The sequence below is a fragment of the Maylandia zebra genome, linkage group LG3 (assembly GCF_041146795.1).
Source record: "Maylandia zebra isolate NMK-2024a linkage group LG3, Mzebra_GT3a, whole genome shotgun sequence".
Classification (NCBI taxonomy): domain Eukaryota; kingdom Metazoa; phylum Chordata; class Actinopteri; order Cichliformes; family Cichlidae; genus Maylandia; species Maylandia zebra.
The window spans coordinates 44742498-44763749 of NC_135169.1; the positions used below are offsets into that span (position 1 = coordinate 44742498).

Sequence of the window (21252 nt, forward strand, 5' to 3'; positions counted from 1 at the left end):
CTGACATCTTATTGCACAAGAACACTGACCAAAAGAGATATTATATTATTTGTTTGGCTTTGTGCACACAGGGACACAAAGACATTCCTGCAATGTTTCCATTTTTTACCAGTTGTATATCAAATCCGTGCTTATCTTGACTGCTGATTTAGATTAACTTACTTTGCCATAGTCTATTACAGGTGTTTCTACGGCAGGGAACAAGTCTTGAATGATTCCACTGAACAATGGCAGGTCAGCAGAGGTCAGCTTAGCAATGTTCATATCCTTCATAGCCATCAGCAGCACCTAAGAATACAGATACAGGAAGAGACTTACTCATGATTTCCCAATGGTCAGCTTATTTTTTAGATCTTTATTCACTGCTGCTGGCTCTGTTTTTACTGATCTGAGATCAGTTATGAACTGCACTTTGTGTAGAAACACAGTTAGCATTAGCAAGTAAGTTAGCACTCTCAATTGTGGTTGTGACAGATGAGTTTTCTCTTTGTAAACATCTCGTGTGCTGTAAGAAACTTTTAATAACTCGTTTAGCACATTAAGAATGAAACCTTTAATGATGGAGAGGGGGACTTCTGCCATTTATGCCGTGGATAAATGGACACGATGAGGTTCACCAACACTCAGATTAACATATCTGAAAAATCACTTAGTTGACCAAATGGATAAAGTTTAAATAGGTGTTTTGCTAATATACCACCTTCAGTTTTTAGTAATATTTCATCATCCTGTAGATACATACAGTTAACTATGCCATATGATATGATGCTCAAGGCTTTTAATTCAGCTGTGACTGTTTTTTAATGATGCACTACTGCAGAGTAAACAGAATATCAAGTGTTTAAAACAAGCTCAACCTTAAACATCTGCACCAGTAATACTGATCAATAACAACACTTATGGGGAACGTTTTTCTCAAGAATAAATATTTTTATTTTTGACACTTTATGTAGAATTTTACGGGGTCTTTGTTCGCCTTCCTTTAAAACTCACTGCACGCCACTGATTTCCAGTCACAGCAAACACATACACAGCGTTCCAAACTATTATGCAAATTGTGTTTAAGTGTCATAAAGATTAAATAAGTTGTTTTTCAATTAAGCCCATGGATGGAATTGTGTCAGGACTCTTTGTATCACTGAAAACAATCTCGGGCACCTATGATCATTAGTTTGCCAGGTGAGCCTGATTAAAGGAAAAACTACTAAAGAAGGATGTTCCACATTATTAAGCAGACCACTATTTTCAAGCAATATAGGAAGGAAAATGATCTCCCTGCTGCTGAAAAGTGTGAAATAGTTGAATGGCTTGGACACGTAATGAAAACCTTGGATATTTCATGAAAATTTAAGCATGATCGCCATAATGTTACGAGATTTGTGGCTGAGTCAGAGCACACATGGGTTTGTGCGGATAAAGGCACAATGATGAAGGTTTCTGCCAGACAAATACATCAGATTAAGAGAGCAGCTGCTAAAAGGCCATTACAAAGCAGCAAACACATATTTGAAGCTGCTGGTGCCTCTGGAGCCCTGCGAACATCAAGGTGTAGGATCCTCCAGAGACTTGCTGTTGTGCATAAACCTTCTATTCGGCCACCCCTAACCAATGCTCACAAGCAGAAACGGCTGCAGTGGGCCCAGAACTACATGACGACTAATTTTCAAACAGTCTTGTTCACTGATGAGTGCCGTGCAGCCCTGGATGGTCCAGACGGATGGAGTGGTGGATGGTTGGTGGACGGCCACCATGTCCCAACAAAGCTGCGTCGTCAGCAAGGAGGTGGTGGAGTCATGTTTTGAGCCTGAATCACGGGGAGAGAGCTGGTCGGCCCCTTTAGGCTCCCTGAAGGTGTGAAAATGACCTCTGCAAAGTATGTGGAGTTTCTGACTGACCACATTCTTCCATGGTAGAAAGAGAAGAACTGTGCCTTCTGCAACACAACCGTCTTCATGCAAGATAATGCACCATCTCATGCTACAAGGAACACGTCTGCATCATTGGCTGCTATCCGTGTAAAAGGAGAGGAACTCATGGTGTGGTCCCCATTCTTCCCTGACTTCAATCCTATTGCGAACCTTTGGAACATCCTCAAGCAAAAAAAAAATGAGGGTGGGAGGCAGTTCACATCCAAACAGCAGCTCTGGGAGGCTATTCTGACATCCTGCAAAGACATTCAAGTAGAAACTTTCCAAAAACTTACAAGTTCCATGGATGCAAGAATTGTAAAACTGCTATCAAAAACAGGTCCTATGTTAATATGTAACTTGACCTGTTAAGATGTTTTTGATTGAAACAGCTTTTGATTTCAATGAAATTGATCTACTAATGCTGCAAATTCTACAAATGACCATTTTCAATTCTCTACATCCTATAAAATCTTTTGAAACTCTGTGTGCGTAATAATTTGGAATAGTGCATTTTAAGTGTTTTATTTCTGAAAAACATACTGATTTCATTGGGAGTTTTGTTCACTAACGTTTGAATTATACTCTATTGGTCGATGACTCGAAAATTATGCCGACTGTCATTTGAATCGACTGTTTAGGAAAAACAGAGAAAAATATCATTTGCATAATAATTTGGAACGCGGTGTATAGTTATGCGCTCATATGAACACAGAAAACAAGCCTTTTCAGTGTTTTTGGAAAAACTTGACACATTTTTAAACTAAAAACAAGCAGTGTAAATAAATCAAATATTTGTTTTTCTTTATCTCTTATTTTGTGAACAATATAATTTAGTTTCTGTAGTGTGTATGGCTGTAGATGCCTAAGAGTTCCTAAAAGATAAAAGTTCCAATATTTATATTTCTATTATTTTCAACTTCCTTTAAACCACGTGTGTGTGTGTGTGTGTGTGTGTGTGTGTGTGTGTGTGTGTGTGTGTGTGTGAGAGAGAGAGAGAGAGAGAGAGACAGCGAGAGAGATACATACTTCTTCATCAGGAACATTTGGGCAAGAGCGCCGCTTCTTTCCAGCAAAGCGAAGCAGAGAGGTGAGAGCACGAAGGCCAAAATCATAGTGGTCCTGTTTGGACAGCTGCTGCACTGCCAGAGAGTACAGAGTGAACACTTTCTTAGCAAGGACCTACAAGGACAACATCAGAGGGAAATTAAAATTAGCATAAAGACACACAGAAAAAAGGAGGAAAAGGGAAGAAGGGTACACAGGATTAAAATTACAGTGTGACAGAAATGAGACAATCCACAAAATGCAGATCGTGTATTTAACCACACCAGCAGCTTCTTCTGTGGGACAACACATTAATGGGTATGTAATCTTCACGCTGCAAGAAAACAAGGTTAATAAAATAAAATGTCCATTTAAAACGTTCCAAAGCTGTAGCTGTGGAAACCCTTTTTGTGTCTGTGTGTACTGTACTGGATGTGCGTATTCACAGCTCATGCACAATTACCACTTTCATTTACTTAAGCTTCACTAATGCTTCATTTGCATACTTATTATTACTTGTATTATATGAAAATATTTTTGATAACAGGAACCAAGACCTGCCCAAGTTGGTATCCTTTATGTATGTATGACTCTCCAGCTTGCACAAACACAGAACAACAACATGCACTTTTAAATTTAGCAGCACTGAGAAGCTGTGCTGTTTCATTACAAGTGTGTTTTTGTTGCCCTTGTTTCTTGGTCGATATCCTTAATTGTCTAGACCTTTGGTTAGTTGCAGCTCCCAACAGGATTCAGCGCTGAAAAAGAAAAATTTAACCTAGAAAGCGCGAAGAGTGTGTGTGCGTGTGTGTGTACGAGGCAACATTACAATATGTTTAAACACATCCCTGACTATGGAGTGCAAGAGCCTGCGTATTAACCCTCAAACACAGACACCTGGAGTCAATGCCCCTCCACTCTCTCCAATGCTCACACAAGGTCAGAGAGCGCTCATCTTTTACCAGAGGGAGATCACATGTGTTCAGCAAAGTCACAGCAAAGAAGGCTTCACTTTAGGTAGATGCAAATAAAAAAACACTAATACACTAACAGGTACCACTAAAATGTGAGGCATCATTTTGGAGCTACGTGGGTTTTTAACCCCCCCCCCCCACCTCCTCCACATGCCGTATCTTTGAATAACTGAGTGGCTGTGTAGAATGTGATGAACTTGATAAGGTAAGGCAACACTAGTAATAAAGATCTTTATCTGCGTAAAAATATCTCTTCTGCTGATTGGTTCAGCTCTTCGTTTAAGCTGTGATAGTTTAACACGATACAGAAATTATTGTTTGCATTCAGAACTGTGTAAAGGGTAAAACCACCGCACAGATAGCATTTCTTAGGCTGACACCTGAGGTATGCAGATAAAACCTGCAGAGAAGTTAGACTAAGAGGCTTAAGTGAGGTTTGTCAACAAAAAAAGCAAGAAAAAAAAATCCAATCTGGTGTATCATCAGGACTCTTACAGCATTTTAGTTTTGTGTATACAATAAGAAATTAAAGAATAAGGCAAAAATGAAACATGATAATTACACTTGTTTATATGTTACTGTAGATCAGACCTGGCACTGTACAGCCTGTGGTCCACATCCAGTCTCTTAGATGTCCCTGACAGACACATGTGAGGTCAATGTAAAATTAGTATTCAAACATAAAGAAGTATATATCATGCAGTTTATTCCTTTTCACCTGCTTTAGTTTACAGATTGCTCTGTTACTCATCGTTATATATGGGATATTTGAAGAGTTTAAGATAATGGAGGAGCTGGCACCCAAGCACTCAATGAAAGCACTATAGCTGCTTTCATTGCTAATATCATAGCAGATGAAGTAATTACACTCTAACCAACATAACAGTAGCATTTTGTATAAAGTTAATTGTCTTTTTTAATGTTTTTTTTATTTTAGGAACAGTGAAGACTAACAGGAAAGTGAGAGAGGGGAAGACCTGGTGCCACGGGTCGGACTCAAAGCTGCTCTCAGCTGTGCGGCATGTGATCGCCTGCTCATCCCACGGAGCTAAACCAGCGCCCGAGTTAACAGTTTTTTAGATTTTTAAAAACATCCACATGTGTTTTATGGAGTTTTGATTAAATTGTGATAAAACGTTGGCGTTTTTACTGTGCATTTAACATTTCCAAACGTAACATATTCTCTTATCAGTAGCACTTTATAAAGACATGAAATTAATAATGAGCAGAACTGAGTTCAGCTTATTAGTGTAGGTCTCCACAACAGTTCCAGTTTCTCATGTGGCCCCCTGGGAAAATTAAATCAGAGTAAATTTAAGGCATACTAGTAACAATAATTCAAAATAGTGCCATTTTTCACTGGAACTGCTTTCTGGTACAGAAAAAACATAGTCCCTATGGCATCTTAGCAGCATGATGGTACAATCGTTGCAAGAAGGTCTTGGGTTCAAATCCACTTCACAGCTCTGGCCTTTCTGTGTGGAGTTTGTATGGGTTCTTTCTAGCTACTGTGGCTCTCTCCCACAGTCTGAAAACATACATAATTAATTAACTGGTTATTTCAAATTGGCCATAAGTGTGAATGTTTCTCTGTGTTAAGGTATACTGCCAACCTGTGTTGTATGCAGGTGTACTGCCTTTTCATCCTATGATAGCTATGATAGGTTCCAGCCCCCCTGCAATCCTGAAGTAGATACATAGATAGATGAAAACTACCTGCAATACTGTCTTTGACCTACTTTGTTCTTGCACCTCATAAATCTCAGTTTATCCCAACAGTTACATACTGTAATGTAATCTCTTCATGCTCCACGATAAACTCCAACTCTTTTAAGCAGTAACCAAGACTACGACATTACCATTCAAACACTTGCTTGCAGCATCATTCCTGCAGAATATATTACAGTTTTGTTGCACTAAAACCAAAGCAACATATTTGTGTTAGACCAGTAGAGCAACAAATCGAATGCTTTTAGCAAAGAGCGCACTTCAATCTTAAATGCTAATATTGCTTGCCGTTATTTTGCTTGTAGCATTAATGCCTTCTGTTACCTTCCCAGAACAGTGCTGGGATACAGTTTCCATACAGTGTTAGTACCTTGCAGTCGTTGAAGCCCTCACCAAAGAGCAGGATCTCAGCAATTAGAGTAGAGTCAGGCACCACCATTGATATAGGTCTGAACATGGACTTCAGGTTGTCAGGAAGCTCAGTACGACCAGCATAACCTCAGGAAAAGAAAAGAAAGCGAGAAAATAGATTAGATTTGGATAAAACAGATCTTCATGTACAGGTCCCCTCTTCTGTCAACTCTTGCTCTATAGGTTAATGTTCTTCTCTTGGCTCTTGACGGAGGCGGTCAAACTTTCTCCCTCTCCCTCATCTTTCCTGTTTGGCTTCTCATGTCTTTTGTATAGTCTCGCTTATTCTCTAACACTAAGAGAGTCCCCCAGATTTGTTCTCTAAAAACCTAAAGAAGAATTATGGATTTGATCAACTGGTCCCTTAATGAAACTGACAACTCCTGGGCCTGGGAGAGCCTGATTGTCCTGAGGAGAGGTTTGCTGCTGGATACTCGGTGGTCGGTTGCGTCGCGTGTCTGGGGACACTCTCGATGGAGGACAGTGAACAACTTCTACCAATTCGGAACCACGATAACAGAGTTCTGGCTGATTGGAGCTGGCTCGGACCTGGCTTATCGAAGAACAAGAAGCGGCTACAGCTGTTCAAAATCCCACAAGGCTGGCCGACATGATAGACGATGGGCAGGGCTGTGAGTGCTCAGACTGTGTTTTTTGAACACAGTATGGATAAGATCTTGGAGAAGCTCATGGCTCTGCTATATGGATAACATCTTGGAGCGGAACAACGGGAATTGAGAGACCTGGTGACCAGTGACGGACATTAGACCAACTGTAAAATTGGATGCAGTTTGTTCGCACTAACCAAAACAGCTACCATCTTCATCTCATGCGGCCCCCCTGGCATCAGCTGGATGCTCAAGGCAAAAGCTGACGGGAATAACAATTCTCCTTTAGATAACAAGACTGTGTTGTGACTTTCTCCCTCCTCATTCAAGGCCACCCGCGTCGACCGAAGACTGTTGACTTTTGCCTAACCGGGTGAAGGGACACTTTCTCTCGGCTGAACACGGAACACACACTCACACATATGCATGTACACTGACACAGACCTACACTCACCCCCCAAACACCTTCGAAGCTTATGTCTTCTACGTTGTGAGATGTGCTGATTCATGTGCTGAGGTGTTTTTTTTCTGTTCTTAAACTGATCTCCCTGTTGGAGCTCAGTCTGGGGGGAGTTCTTTTTTCTCCTCGTCTTTCCTCATGTTGTGCATTTTCCATTGTTACACCTCTCTGACCTGTCTTCCCCATGTGATGTTGTAATGTATGTATGGTCAGAAGGGTAAGATGGCGCTGGCGAAGGTTGGCAGCCTTAACCCAACAAATTTCCAACGCGTGGGACTAATAAAGGTTATCTTATCTTATCTTATAAACATATGGTGACAATTGCACAATTTTGTTGACCTACCGGGATTCATGGTGATAAAGATGCCACATGACGAGACCAGACGGATGTGTTGTCCCTCAAAATAGAACTTGGACTGCAGAGCTGTGAGAGCAGACAGGATGGACAGGATCTGCTGGGCCACCACCGACAGCACTTCAATGTTGATACGGTTGAACTCATCAAAGCATCCCCATGCTCCTGTCTATTTGAGGTGGACATAATGAAATACACACAAATTTGAAATCAGATTATGTAGATTATGTTTTTTCCTTAGCTGACATGCAAAACCTTTGGCCTGCCTAAGGGTCAGTACCACAAAAAGAAAACGCTATTCAGAATTTACTGAAGCCAAAAAGGTTTCAGCTAGATATTTTTCATACAGTCATGTACTACATACAGCATCACAGCTGGTAATTACTCAAGGCATGAAAAGCATTAATGTACCAATTTTTACAGTTATTGTGGTCACCTGATATCATCATCTCTACTACTTCCTACCTGAGCCAGGCCAGAGTACATGCGTCCCATGGACTTGTAGTCCAGTCCTTCAGAGCAGTTGACTACGATGACATACATGCCTAGAGCTTTTCCTAAGTCCTTTACTGTCTCTGTCTTTCCAGTACCAGCTGGGCCTTTAGGAGAGCCTCCACGGTGGAGATGAAGTGCTGTGGTCAGAGTCATGTAACACCTGAAGTAAAACACTGACATTTACTTTACAGACAAATAAAAATGTGGTAATACAAGTATTAAACACATACTGGAACTATTGTGCAACATAGTAGTAATATTTTTGTAACACACACAAGATTAAAAAAAAAAAGCTTTCAAAAAAAGTCACTCAGAAGTCAAAATTTCAAGAAATTTGGTCAGTGAGTCAAAATTTGAGCTACATAAAGTTGAAATTGTGAGATAATAATTCAAAATCTCAGGTTACGTCTGCCAGGCCATTTTTTTTCCAGTGGCAAAAACAAGCTTCCATACGAAATAGAATCATGGTGTTTCTTACTTAATATGTACACTATATTGTCAAAATTATTCACTAACCCATCCAAATCATTGAATTCATGTGTTCCAATCACTTTAATGGCCACAGGTGTATAAAATCAAGTAACTAGGCATACAGACGGTTTCTATAAAGATTGGTGAAAGAGTGGAGTGCAGCCAATTCAGTCACTTAGTTGCAGTGAAAGAAACTCTTAATGCTTCAGCACCAACATTTTGGACAAGTTCATGCTCGAAATTTGTGGGAACAGTTTGGGGACGGCCCCTTCCTGGTCAGCCATGACTGCACACCAGTGCATAAAGCAAAGTCCATAAAGACACGGCTGAGTGAGTGTGGTGTGGAAGAACCTGACTGGCCTGCACAGAGTCCTGACCTCAACCTGACAGAAAACCTTTGGAATTAATTAGAGCAAAAGCTGTGAGCCAGGCCTACTCGTCCAACATCAGTGTTTGACCTCACAATGCGCTTCTAGAAGAATTGTCAGAAATTATCAAAAAAGCTGAAACTGTTACAGCTGTGAAGGGTGGCTGACGTCATATTAAACTCTGTGGATTAAGAATGGGATGTGTATATGTGACGGTAAATGAGGGATCACTTTTGGCAGCATAGTATATCTATAAGGTTATCCAATATGCCATTATGACATAAACACATACAGACACATGTTTGAAACAACACCAGTTAAGCTGGTGTAGCTATATATTTTGTACAGACAAAGATTTATTATAGGAAGAGCTAAAAATACGTAACTATTATAGAAGTATATTATGGGCTACTGGGATTCTGATAACTTTTGCTTTGTAGTAATCATCAGTCTTAGTAGTCAAACTACAGCCATCTTTAAGCGAAATTTAATTTTTGTCTTGATAACCTGTAAAATTTTGTGACTGTCTTGTATAATCTGTACTTAAGGACTTGTAAGGACATATGACCGAAATGCACCACATAGCTGTGCTGTGGTTTTGTCTACATTTACATGCAAAAATAGCACTCAGAGACCATCTTGACAGACAGAATGTCTTCCGTTTTATTTTTCACACAAAGTCTAGTGACTATCCAAGAACTCGTTTATGTGCATCTCTCTGTCAGCCAATGAAAAGAACAGATGGAAAAATGTGTACCTGTAGTGGGAGAACACAACCTCGGCATATCATAGATCTGATCATTGAATGTAGAAAACAGAAAACTTTTACACAGCCACTGTACCTGATGCTCAGCAAGGGTCAGGGAACTGTGCTGCGAGCACTAGTTATCATTTTCAAGGCATCCAAGTTGAATTGCTATCTACCATATTTTTTACAAATATTAGCCAAATAAAAAATGGAAAATGTAATGCTAAACAAAAAACAAATATTTGAAGAAGTGAAAATTTGACTCCAGCACACTTTTTGACAAACACTTTAGTGCCAGTGCGTGCTACAGTAGGTTTTTTTCTAGGACCAAAAAGATGCCCAAGGTGAAAATCATTACACTCTGGATGTCTGTGTGTGCATTAACTGAGTAATATGAGGTCACCTGTCGGTAAGCGGAGTAATGACGAGCCGTCCCGAGTTGCCCAGGTACTCATATCCATAGTTGAACTCTGTGTTGGTCTGTCGGATTATACAATTCATTGCATTCCCCTGGGGTAAAAACAAAACAAAACAAAACTGAAACTAAAAGAGTTTAAATATTTTGTACTAAATTACTAAGCTTACATTAATCTAATGAAAGTGATTAGCTAGTACTTTCATTTGTCTATTCGATATGAGAAGCTGTATATACCAACATAGCACAGCAGGCTAGCTCAGACTAAGTACTGTTTTTTAACTTTTAACAAACAAGATGCTAATTTAATCCCATCTTTACTAAATGTTACTTATACCACCTGCATAAATGTTCCTTTAACCACCACAATCCACTGATAAAAGCAATTTATCAACTCACCTGTTCTATCAGTGTCTTGCGGTCAGCTTACCTGGTCTTTTTCCCAGTAAAGCCGCAGCTGAGAGACCCACTCAAAGGCACTGACATCGTAGCAACCTGCCTTGGCCAGCTTATCAATAACATCCCGAGCATGAACCTCTACTGTCACCAGAGCTACGATCTTCAAACGCAGGACTTTGGGCAAGTTACCACGAATGATCTCTGAATAGCACTGAAGCATGGAGACCTGAGAAAGACAGTTGTGCCAAAAATTTGACAAATTTATTTGATGCGTGGTCATTTTTTATTGTCAACATGACAGCTATGCACTATAACCGCACATGTTTAAATACCCACATGTTTTTGTGGATATAAAATAGTGTGACACCAACAAAAAAGAATATGGTATTTACACACTTTCAGAAGTTTAGTGAAGTGGCAAAAAGTCAGTCAAACCTGTTTCTTCTTCATGGACTTCAGGGGGGCTTTGTCAGCTCTCTCTTTGCAGTTAATGAGAGCTCTTGTGACATCAGCAGTCCACTGGATCTGACTAGCTGTGATTATCATCTAAAACAGGAAGAAATAATCCTTGTTTTAATCTTACTTTAATATTAAAATTGGTTGCAAATGTAATGACTTATTAACTTTATAAACTAAAAGGCCAATGCCATAAATTTGATACAAATAATATATAAGAAGAGTAAAGTAGCTTATTACTTAACCAAATACACAAGATGAGTAAATCTCTTTTAAACTGGAAAGAAATAAGTTTTATTTAAGCCACTGGGATTTCTACATTATCAACAGGATGTGCAGGAGCAGTAACTGCATCAGTGCCAGTGAATGAGAAAATCAGATAAGAGAAGAAGAAAAGGCAGGGCAGGAAAGCCAAAACCAGACATACCTGTCCTGGCCAAGCTCGGACCCATTTGTCTCTTGGTCCTGATATCCTCTTCAAGTCTACAAGGCAGTCCTTCAGGGACTCCTTTAGTGTAAGGCGCATGCTATGCTCCAGCTCGCACAGCCACTCCTGCATGCACACATGCAAATAAACTGGTGCTCACATTCAGTATCATGATCTTCTCCACTGCATTTATCACCACAACACCCCTGTCATATTATAATTTGGATCATTGTTAGTGCTGTACCTCCACAGGTTTGTTCAGTTCCACTTTTTCATATAAAGAAACAAACTCCCCATCAGCAGAGAACATCCCAGCAGCTAGTGTTTTAAGCTTTGTCTAGAAAACACACATTTTGAAGGAAATCCAGTTATTTAGGACAAAGCAGAGTGTTTCCAGTACACAGTAAATGTGTAGCACTGATCACAGAGTATGATTGTCCCTGCCTTTTCAGTGGACAGGCTCTTAATGTTGTCAAAACACTTCTTCAGGTGAGGCTGCATGGCTTGTGGATTCTGTGATTGTCCCAAGATCTCCAGAACGTCATCATTGGACAGGAAATAGAACCTCGGGAAGATCTGCCTTTTGGTCTCCAGGTATGTGTCCAAGGCTTTAAGGATTTCCTCCAGCTCAAAACCCATCTGTGACAGCTTCTCTGGCAAACCTGCAAGGCACAGCGTAGATCATAGACTTAAAACACATTTTTATTTTACAAATTAGATGACTTGGAATTCTTTTTGCTCAATCCAAATCCTTGTTTAGCTAACCTCTTCTATACTGATATTTTAGATGTTACATATTATGTTAAATATTTAAAAGTTAAGGACTTTTTTTAAAAGTTTCAAACTTACATTTGGGCTCTGAACTCATGAAATATTCTTATAGAGTTGTTAAGGGATTTTTAGGGCCTGAAGACACTGTGTGCTACAGTTTTAATAAGAGCACATTCTTTAAAGTAACATGTCATACCAGGCTTGTGTGTTCCCTGCAAGGCATTTTTATCCTTGTGGAGACAACCCATAATGGTTTTCCAACTAGAACTTATGTCTTCAAATTCTTTGCACTCATGAGGCAACTGCTCCCGGATGTCCTTTCCTTGGAAAATGTTCTGGGTGAATAAAAGAGCATTTAAATATATAGTTACAGACACTAAGGAACAGACAAAGCTCAATTCTATCCTGAAAAAGAAAAGAAAATGAAATGCTCAAAGGGAGCAGCAAGAAAACTGAAATGAGAAAACAAAACAAGACAGCGATGGATAAAGACTGAAAAGGAATGACAACATGCAACTAAATTGTTATCAATACAAGAAACTTCCATCCGTTGCATGCGCAAAATAATTCATAAAAATAATACATGTATAAATCAAATAACTAGTATTCAAACACAATAAAATAACCAAATATATATTTTAGAAGTACTCTGCCTGGGTTGCTTGTACCTCCAAATAAATCCAGTGCCGTTGCACATTAAGGATCATGTCAGTGACTTCCAGCACATGGGAGAGCTGACGCTCCCAGCGGTCCACCTCCTGTTCAAAGGCTTTGACAAACCGAGATGCCTTCATTGTGGACAAAATAACTTGGTTGTCCTCCAGTGCCTGGAAAACCTCTTCTGTGCTCCTGGGAGACAAGAGGAGGGTAACCATGACCACTGACGACTGCTTAAAATTGGATTGTAAGACTAATATTACTTCACTCTGTTAGTTTACACGCAGCAACAATGTTTCAGTGAAACTGTTGCACAGCTGTGGTGCCCTGTTCTGCATTAACCGTGCACAGAGTCTGCTGAATTAGTGTCACTGTGTATCTTCCCCTCTGCCTGCTTTCATCATGTTCAGTGTGGATCAGCGGCACTGTAAAATCAGCAGCAATGGCTCAGGCCTGCTGATTAAACTGGATCTGAGGTCTGACTCAGTTTGTATGCAGCGGATGGCTTAAACATTCCCGCTGACACATCTGCTCATTCTAACTTCTTAAACAATCACATTACTCTCAGATCCATTGGATATATGCTCTATAGTATATAGAGACGTAACACAGGCGTGTAGAGTATGAAAACCTAACCTCATGACAGTGCTGAGCTGTACTGAACTGACCGTGATGCAAATACATAAAGGTATGATGAATACTGAGGTTTGATGGAAAACGTCTTTTTCTTTTCTTCTCTAAACCGTGCCTTCAAGGCTCACTTTCTCACCTCAGTCGATAGTGGCCTTCGTCTTTGTAAGGTGCTATGTCCAGGGTCATTTCCTTCCACGTCTTGGTGATACCCTTCAGACCCTTCAATGTCACACATAAAAAGCACTTTTAAGAGAAAAACCACACTGACCTAGCAAAATAATGAGGAAATATTTCCAGTCTTTTCATATTGACCCAACTTGATTGATGAGACAGTCATATGACCCGATTAATTAACTTTTACATTTGCATAATGACAAAATTTCTTTTCCAATCGCTCTTTTGTGACCTCTTACAAGAGATTCTTTTCCCTATCACTGGGTCTGAGGTGGCGGGAATAAGAATTAGCACCTCCGAGTGTGAGCTGGTTTCAGCTGGGATACAGTGGAGTGCCCAGGCCAGGTCAGGAACAAGGTGCTGCCCTGAGTGGAGGTATTATGAATAAGTGATTGGAGAGTGGAGAGGGGAAAGTGATAGATTGGTGCTGTTTTTGCTGTAATGCGGATGCTGTAGCAGTCTGTTGTAGTGAAGAGTGTGAAAGAGTGTGTTCGATCTATGTTCCTACCCTCACCCATAGCCACGAGCTCTTGGTAGGGATTAAAGAACGAGGTTGGAAATACAAGCAGCAGAAATGAGCTCCCTCCAGAGGGTGGCTGAGATCTCCCTTGTCAATAAAGTGAGTAGTTCTTCTATTTGGGAAGGACTCAGATTATAGCTGCGACTCTGTTACTGCTACTATAACCGACTGAGGTGGTTTGGGCATCGCATTCGCTAGAGCGATTAAATCTCTAGGCTGACTTCGGAAGGCCTGGAGATATAATCTCCCACCCGAATGAGCCGAAGGAGGAGGCTGACGAGAGGGAGGTCTTGGCTTAGAGTGCTGGCTCCATAACCTAGAAAATGGATGGCTGGATGAATTGTGTGACCCACACATAGATCTCTTTTGGCAGATACTTTTTGGACTTAAGTTTTTCTTCATTTTACTCTGAATTTTCTGGTGTTGTATGTCTATTAAGGGAAAAGATTTTATCAGTAATACAAAAAGTACATTTCCTTCTTAAAACCCCTGGAAGGAAACACTTTCTGAAACCTAATGGAGAATTTAAATTTCAGATTCTGATAGGGTAATACTGACTAAACCACATCAAGCAATTGCTCCCTTCAGGCTCGCTTTCACTCACAGTGCCACAAAAGTTCCCACTGAGCACCTGTCTATATTTATTAAAAAACACCTGTTCTATGGAGAGTTCCTTGGTGGCGGCTCCAGAGATCTCGCAGATGTTTCCAGCATACATGTTGAAGCCGAGAGATATGATCTTTTCCAGGGTGAATTCAACACTGGTTGGGTCAAAAGAATACTGCAGCTCCTCAGAGATCTGCTTCCAGTGCCTGAAAGACGCATTTTAAGTTAAGTTATTCTTGTCCCACTTTTCTCAGATGAAGAAATATGCAAGGCTAATTGCAAGAACACACAGGTCTTTATTTCAAAAGCACTCGTGAATTTTTAGTGTGTAAACAGTGTGGTAATAGTGATGCAGTAATGTAACTCATGTCTGTTGTATCTAAAAAACAAAGCTAGGAAAATCTTCTGTTTGTAAGAAGAGAAAGAAACAAAGTGTAAAAGAGGGGGAGTGTCAGCTAACACTTTGTGGCAGTTCTTGATTTGAGACACTAGCAACTTAGCTACAAGCAATAAACTGCTCACAGTCTTAATTCTCTAATCTTTTAATGATGCTCATTTGTAGTTGTAAACCAACCCCATTAGGCACACAGATGCTTCATTCATTTTAACACATCCAACATATACTGAAATGACAACAGAGAGCCTGTTTTCAGTCAGTACCTGTCTCTTATGGCTGGGTTCCTCAGATCAGCAATGAGTGGGATGACCTGCCTAAACTGGTCAATCTTGTTCTTGGAGAAATCTACAATATCCCACTGTTTATCCTGCAATCAGACAGAGATCACATCCTCACAGCTGTGTGATGAAAATGTCAAGTATTGTTAGGTACTGCATTTTGTGATTTGGCAACAAATTTTGTAAATTTAGCAGTCACTAGACTGTCTTCAATGAAGTACTGACCTTCAGATCTCTCTGGAGTTTATGGAGTTTTTTAAACATGTCCTGTGCGGCAGTCTCCAAGCTCTCTGTCTGCAGTGTACCAAACTGGCCAGCCTTCCAGATATTCCAGTTGCCGTTCCATTCCTCTGTGATATCCCAGACCTGCTGCAGTTGGTCCAAGTCCTACAAACCACATAGCACAATTTATTGTCATCAAATGTTACTGTGTTGCACCAATGCTATGTTAACATTCTGAGCCTAGTGCTGGTCCACACCTTCTCCAGAGTCCGTATGCTTTTGGAGGGGGCTTGTTCTATTTTGAAGAATCTCAGCCCATCGAGGATGGTGCTTTCTTCCTGTTTCAGAGTCTCCAGTTGGCTACGATGCTCTGCTATTTGTTTTAAGGCCAAGTCAGTGCTCAGTGCACTGTTAAATGGACCTGGATATGCAAATGTAAAAACGTAGTGAGGTATGCACTCATGAAGGCACATAAACATTAATCATCTGTTTAGCACTGGAAAAAAAACATGAAGAAACAAACATTGTCCAAACACACTAAGACTGACCTAAGCCTTGAAAAAATAAGAGCAAAGATTAAGTCATACTGTTTCTACCAAGTTGTCCTAAGTAGTATGTCTTATGTAATATTTCTGTTTATATTATCTAACTGTGGAAACATTTCTTTTATCACTTTTTTAGAGCGCTTACAAAGGATTTAATATTGGTCTATTAGTCTATTCACCAACCACTGAACACACAAAGACTTTGAGTGGAAGTAATGAAAATAGGACGTGAAACAAAAGTAAAACCTTCTAAATAGGAAAAAAAGATAATATTGGACATAAAAGCAGCAGGAAAAGGCAGAAGAGGTGGAAAAGGTGAGGTGCATTATAAAGATGAAGTATTATGAGTAACAAAGCATAGAGATACAGGGTCAAGAAAAGATTAGAAACTGGGTATTGTTCCAAAAGAGGCTTAATTTAGATCGTTAATGAGAAAAAAAGAAACAGAACAAGTGAAAGGTGCGCAATCACAAAATCATGACAAACTTGAAAACAAAGTATCTGAATATGTGAAAGAGCAAATGAGGGAGATAGAGAGAGGGACTGTGACCTGTGGCACTGAACTCCTCCACAGTGGCCTCAACCTTCTTCTTCAACTCCTCGTACGAGAGGAGGAGGCTGTTCTTAAACTTTTCCTTTTGTTTCTGCAGCATGATGTCACTGTCGATCAACACCTGCTGGAACCACACCCACTCCTCATTCAGCACATCACGCATTTCCTGCACCTGCAGAGAAACCGAACACAGTCAGCAGAACTGAATCATGATTAGAGGGAATGCATTTCTTCATGACATGTTCCAACAGTGTGTATATGTGTGCAGACACTCAGAAACCTTCAAGGTATACAAAATAAATTTGGCCTTGATTAGAAAAGATATGTTTTGATTGGTAAACTATATTTTGATACTATCTGAGGCCAATGAATGATAAACTTCACCCTCTGTGTAACTGCACAATTACTGTCAATATCAAAACAATATGAAAGACATTTTATTTGGCATGTCGCTCATAAGCAACACCAGCAGTACTCTTGGAATAACTGAGAGAGATAACTGGATAGACTTTACAGCGATACAAAGACAATGTGAAAATCCAATGTGATTGTATATAATACATACACAAAAACATGTGCTTTTTCAGTTTGTTTAGGGATGAACAAGGCACCTACATCTTGTTCCACTGGGACTTCATATTTGCCGAGGATAGCAAACTGTTCATGGATGACAGGAATCTGAGCTTCGGTCTTGGCCAAATTGCTCTGGAGAGTCTCCAAGAGCTTTTGGCTCTCACTGAGCTCCGTCAGCGTCTGGGGAGATTTTTTCAGCCTAAGCACACATAGTACATACAAACAAATACAACACAAAGTCAGATTTGCTTTTTATTATATTCATTCATTAACATTCATTTCGGCAATGTTAACTGGATCGTCCCTTCATCTTCATGTTCTGTACCCTAAAACATGCCCTAATATGCACGATATAGTCACACTTGCAGGATTTGTAAAAAGTCAACAGTCAATTGCAGCCCACTAAGACTGCAAGTGTTCAGAGGACAGAAGAGACAGATGAAATGTCATGTCACTCCTGAAAACCCAAATACAACAGACTATAAGACCCACTAAAAGTCTCGTTAGGCTACAGTTTGGTAGCCTATTAAGAATAAATTAATGACATATGTGATGTTTTGCATAACTGTACCCCACTAGCATGAACGTTGTGTATGTTGTGCTATCATAAACCCACACTGTATACTCATTAATACATTAAAAACAGATAAAACATATAAAATGTTTAAACTGAGATGGGATAAGGCAACAAAAGGAACATCTTGCAACTAATTAGATTCATTGGCAGCAGCTCACTGACATTACTGGGTGTAAAATGAGCATCTTAGTGAGACAGTTTCTCAGAAATGAACATGGGCAAAAGAAAAATGCATCTAGTGGTTATTTCAGCAAAGCAATGTTAAGCAGTATACTGCATCTAATACAACTGCATGTCTTCACAGTAGAAGAGTCTGGGTTCAGAAGTGGCCTGTCTGCAGTCCAGACCTTTCACCAATTGAAAACATTTGATGCATCATCAAACGAAAAACATAAAGAAGACCGACTGTTGAACAGCTACAATACTATTGGACAGCATTCGTCTACTTAGTCCAGCAGCTGGTCTACTTAGTTTATAGCTGTAAATGGATTGTTATTCACAGAAGATGGGCTACAACACAGTCTGTGTCCCAGATGTGTTACTGCCATTAAATTATAAACAAGCGAATATTTTTTCAGTTTAAACATTAACTTGTTTTCTGTGTTTTAATGTGAATAAAATCATTGTATTTTGCTCTATTTATATTTTACCCAGCATCCAAACATCTAAAATAACTGCTTGTTATGTGATTGTAATTGCATGTTACTTCCCAACCTCTGTGCTTCGATAAATTATTTTCAATTCTTTCACAAGGTCTCTGCTTAATTAAATACACTTAGCGCTGCCGACTGCTCCGAAGCTAAGTTTGGAAAAGATTGTATCAAATGCCGGTTAAGTGTAGCATACAATTACATTTTTCTGCTAAAAGTGCACAAGATTGCAAGTGTGTGTGGGCAAAGCAGCCTGCACTGCGTGGGCTGACCTGTAGATGTTGCTGTTAAGGGCTTCAGGCAAACAAGCGCTGACATTCAATTCGTAATTCATGATCAAAGCATGTACTGGATAGCGCACAGCTCACACAAACTCCTCTTTGATAACACTTATATAACTGATGTCTTTTTCTCAGTAGAATGATATTTTTGGTAAACTTTTATAAGACTTCTTCACTTCAAACAACATTAAATATTGACCTTAAAACATACGGAATTTCTAGGAAATGAGTCCTCAAACATTAACTCTTGATTAATTATATTCACAAGAAATCTAGTGAATATAATTCATCTACTAGGTCCCAGAGTCAGCGACATAAACCCCCCTGTACGATAAGGTTATTTCACTGATTTCCCACCTGCTGGCACTGTCTTCCAGGGAGGCATGAAGTTCTTTTAGGCGCATGCTGGCCATGTCACTGAGAAGCTGAGTGAACTTGGTTTGCCACTCATTACAGTGCTGCACCAAGGAAGACTTGAGCGGTGAACAGTCCAGCATGACAAACTGGATGTTAAGCACCGTCTCTTCTTGTTGAACACTGCTGGCCTTCTCTGAGTACCTGGAAGTCAAGACGTGATAAAATATTGCAGAAAAAAAACTTTGTGGACGACTCAAGAGAACAACGTTAAATATTTAGATTATATTTCACAGTACCTTTGTATATCTGCATCAAAAGAAGACAGTGGTAGGTTAAGTCTCTGGTAGCGTTGTATAATGGAATCCTTATTCATCTCCCAGATGTCCCTGTATTTGTCCCAGTTTTTTAAATGAGATTGCAATTGGCTGGCATTGGCTGTCATCCCTGAGGCAATTGCAGCCTGAATCTTTTTTATCCCCTCATCTTGCCCTGGTGGATCAAACAGCATCAGAGTTAAAGGATAGAATTACAGACATGGTGACATATATGTTCATACTGTATTTTTATGTTTTAAAAAAATGTTCTGACCTATAATGATGTGTATGGGATCCTTCTGGGACTCTTGGTTGGAGAGAAGTTCTTGGAGTCGTTTAAATTCTGAGATGAGACTGATGAGCTGAGGCATAACATTCACAACCTGAGCAAGCTTTCTGAGAGTTGGGGAAAACGCTACCTGTTAAAAGAGACCCACATACTCATGTTTTAAACTGTTAACATATATGGACATGTCCCTTCACAATGTCAACAAATCAATATCAATGACTGAACCGGATTACAACAGGTATCTAGTACCTTTGGAGCCATTTGTGGAGCTGCACTGTGGAGGGTAACGAGGACTTTAAACAGGGGGCTGGGTGTAGTCTTGCTGTCACCGTTGATCGCTCTGGATAGCTTCTTCAAGGAGTTTTTGATGTTACTGTTGAAAGCTTCTTCTATCATATGATCCACCCTCTCTATGTAGTTCACCCAGTGCTCCTGGACCTTAAAAACCATTTCACAATTTTAACATACAAAATACTGCAATAGAAACTAATATTATTATTATTATTATGGCAGATGAACAGAGGACATACCTCAGGTCCATCATCTGCCAAGATGTCATAGATCCGGGTCATGATATTGACAATATCCTGGTGTGCTGAGCGAAGTATTTGGAGAATGTTCTGCAGGTGAGCCTTCTGGTCATCCTCAAACTCCAGATTCCTAAATGAAAATAATTGAATTAAATAAATAATACTTTACATTGAATTTATTTTATGTATTTATTAGACAGACTTGTAATGTAATGAAAATGAGTTGTTAAATCAGTTCTTACCTGTACACAGTTTTTCCATCCAGTTTAACCAGAAGTGCTTCACTAATCTGATGACAGTGTTTGAAGATGGACTGACTGGACACTTTGTAATTATCAATTATCACATGGAGCTGAAAGTAAGAGGACAGTAGAGGGAAGAAGACAAGTGAAGCTGCTAAGTAAGACTCATCCACAGAGGTTTATTACAGGTTCAAAAAAATACGCTACAGATAAGGAAAATGTGATTGTTGCTAGTTTAGTTACTGTTGTCACCAGTCTGAGGCTCAAAAGAAAAATATCTGTAAGTGGTGAACTGCAATCTTACAACCTTGTCAACATGCAGGAGACAGTCACGGATGAAGATGTTAGAAGCTCCTTTAGACAACCACAGGAGTTTGGTCAGACCCGGCTGGATCTTCTTATCAATGAAACGTATTCTCTCCCGAAAAAGACCCAACTCCTCAGGAGAGAGCATTTCTGTGATCCTGGGACCCACAGATAAATATGTTTTTCTACTGACTGAATAATATCTGAACAGGCAGGATTATCAAATACAGCATGTACATCTTTCTCTGTGCTTGTAGGTGTGTAAATGTGCGAAATTATGAATCCATTTTAAAGTCTTACAAGTGTTGATCAGTATTGGTGTCACGCGTTTCATTTTGTATAAAAGTGTAAGCACACAGGACCTTTAATTTAAGTGATTTTCTTTAGCTCACTGATTAATAATCTTCTTATAGTGCTCACAATTACAAGGATGTTAATTCACAAGACGTGTTCACAACACAAAAACTGGTCAAGCTCTCCAGATGAATGGTGATGCTGTGTAATGCTG

The 21252-nt window shown here is 39.7% G+C and overlaps 1 protein-coding gene across 2 annotated transcripts in view; it reads right to left on the reverse strand.

Moving 5' to 3' along the window:
- Positions 1-21252, reverse strand: part of dnah2 (dynein, axonemal, heavy chain 2) — a 62718-nt gene that overhangs the window by 29521 nt on the left and 11945 nt on the right. For both annotated transcript variants that reach the window (XM_012925011.3, XM_076881919.1), the window contains exons 15-41: positions 20746-20902; positions 20439-20548; positions 20197-20326; positions 19916-20104; positions 19652-19796; positions 19360-19552; positions 19064-19264; positions 17241-17397; positions 16623-16797; positions 15785-15948; positions 15531-15692; positions 15291-15394; positions 14680-14836; positions 13467-13549; positions 12709-12889; positions 12237-12375; positions 11714-11931; positions 11514-11606; positions 11270-11395; positions 10822-10932; positions 10418-10612; positions 9976-10082; positions 7956-8145; positions 7479-7659; positions 6027-6154; positions 2937-3089; positions 163-288 (exon numbers count right to left, since the gene is read on the reverse strand). In XM_012925011.3, coding sequence (XP_012780465.3) covers positions 163-288; positions 2937-3089; positions 6027-6154; positions 7479-7659; positions 7956-8145; positions 9976-10082; positions 10418-10612; positions 10822-10932; positions 11270-11395; positions 11514-11606; positions 11714-11931; positions 12237-12375; positions 12709-12889; positions 13467-13549; positions 14680-14836; positions 15291-15394; positions 15531-15692; positions 15785-15948; positions 16623-16797; positions 17241-17397; positions 19064-19264; positions 19360-19552; positions 19652-19796; positions 19916-20104; positions 20197-20326; positions 20439-20548; positions 20746-20902 — 4075 coding nt within the window. The remainder of the gene's footprint in view (positions 1-162; positions 289-2936; positions 3090-6026; positions 6155-7478; positions 7660-7955; positions 8146-9975; positions 10083-10417; positions 10613-10821; positions 10933-11269; positions 11396-11513; positions 11607-11713; positions 11932-12236; positions 12376-12708; positions 12890-13466; positions 13550-14679; positions 14837-15290; positions 15395-15530; positions 15693-15784; positions 15949-16622; positions 16798-17240; positions 17398-19063; positions 19265-19359; positions 19553-19651; positions 19797-19915; positions 20105-20196; positions 20327-20438; positions 20549-20745; positions 20903-21252) is intronic.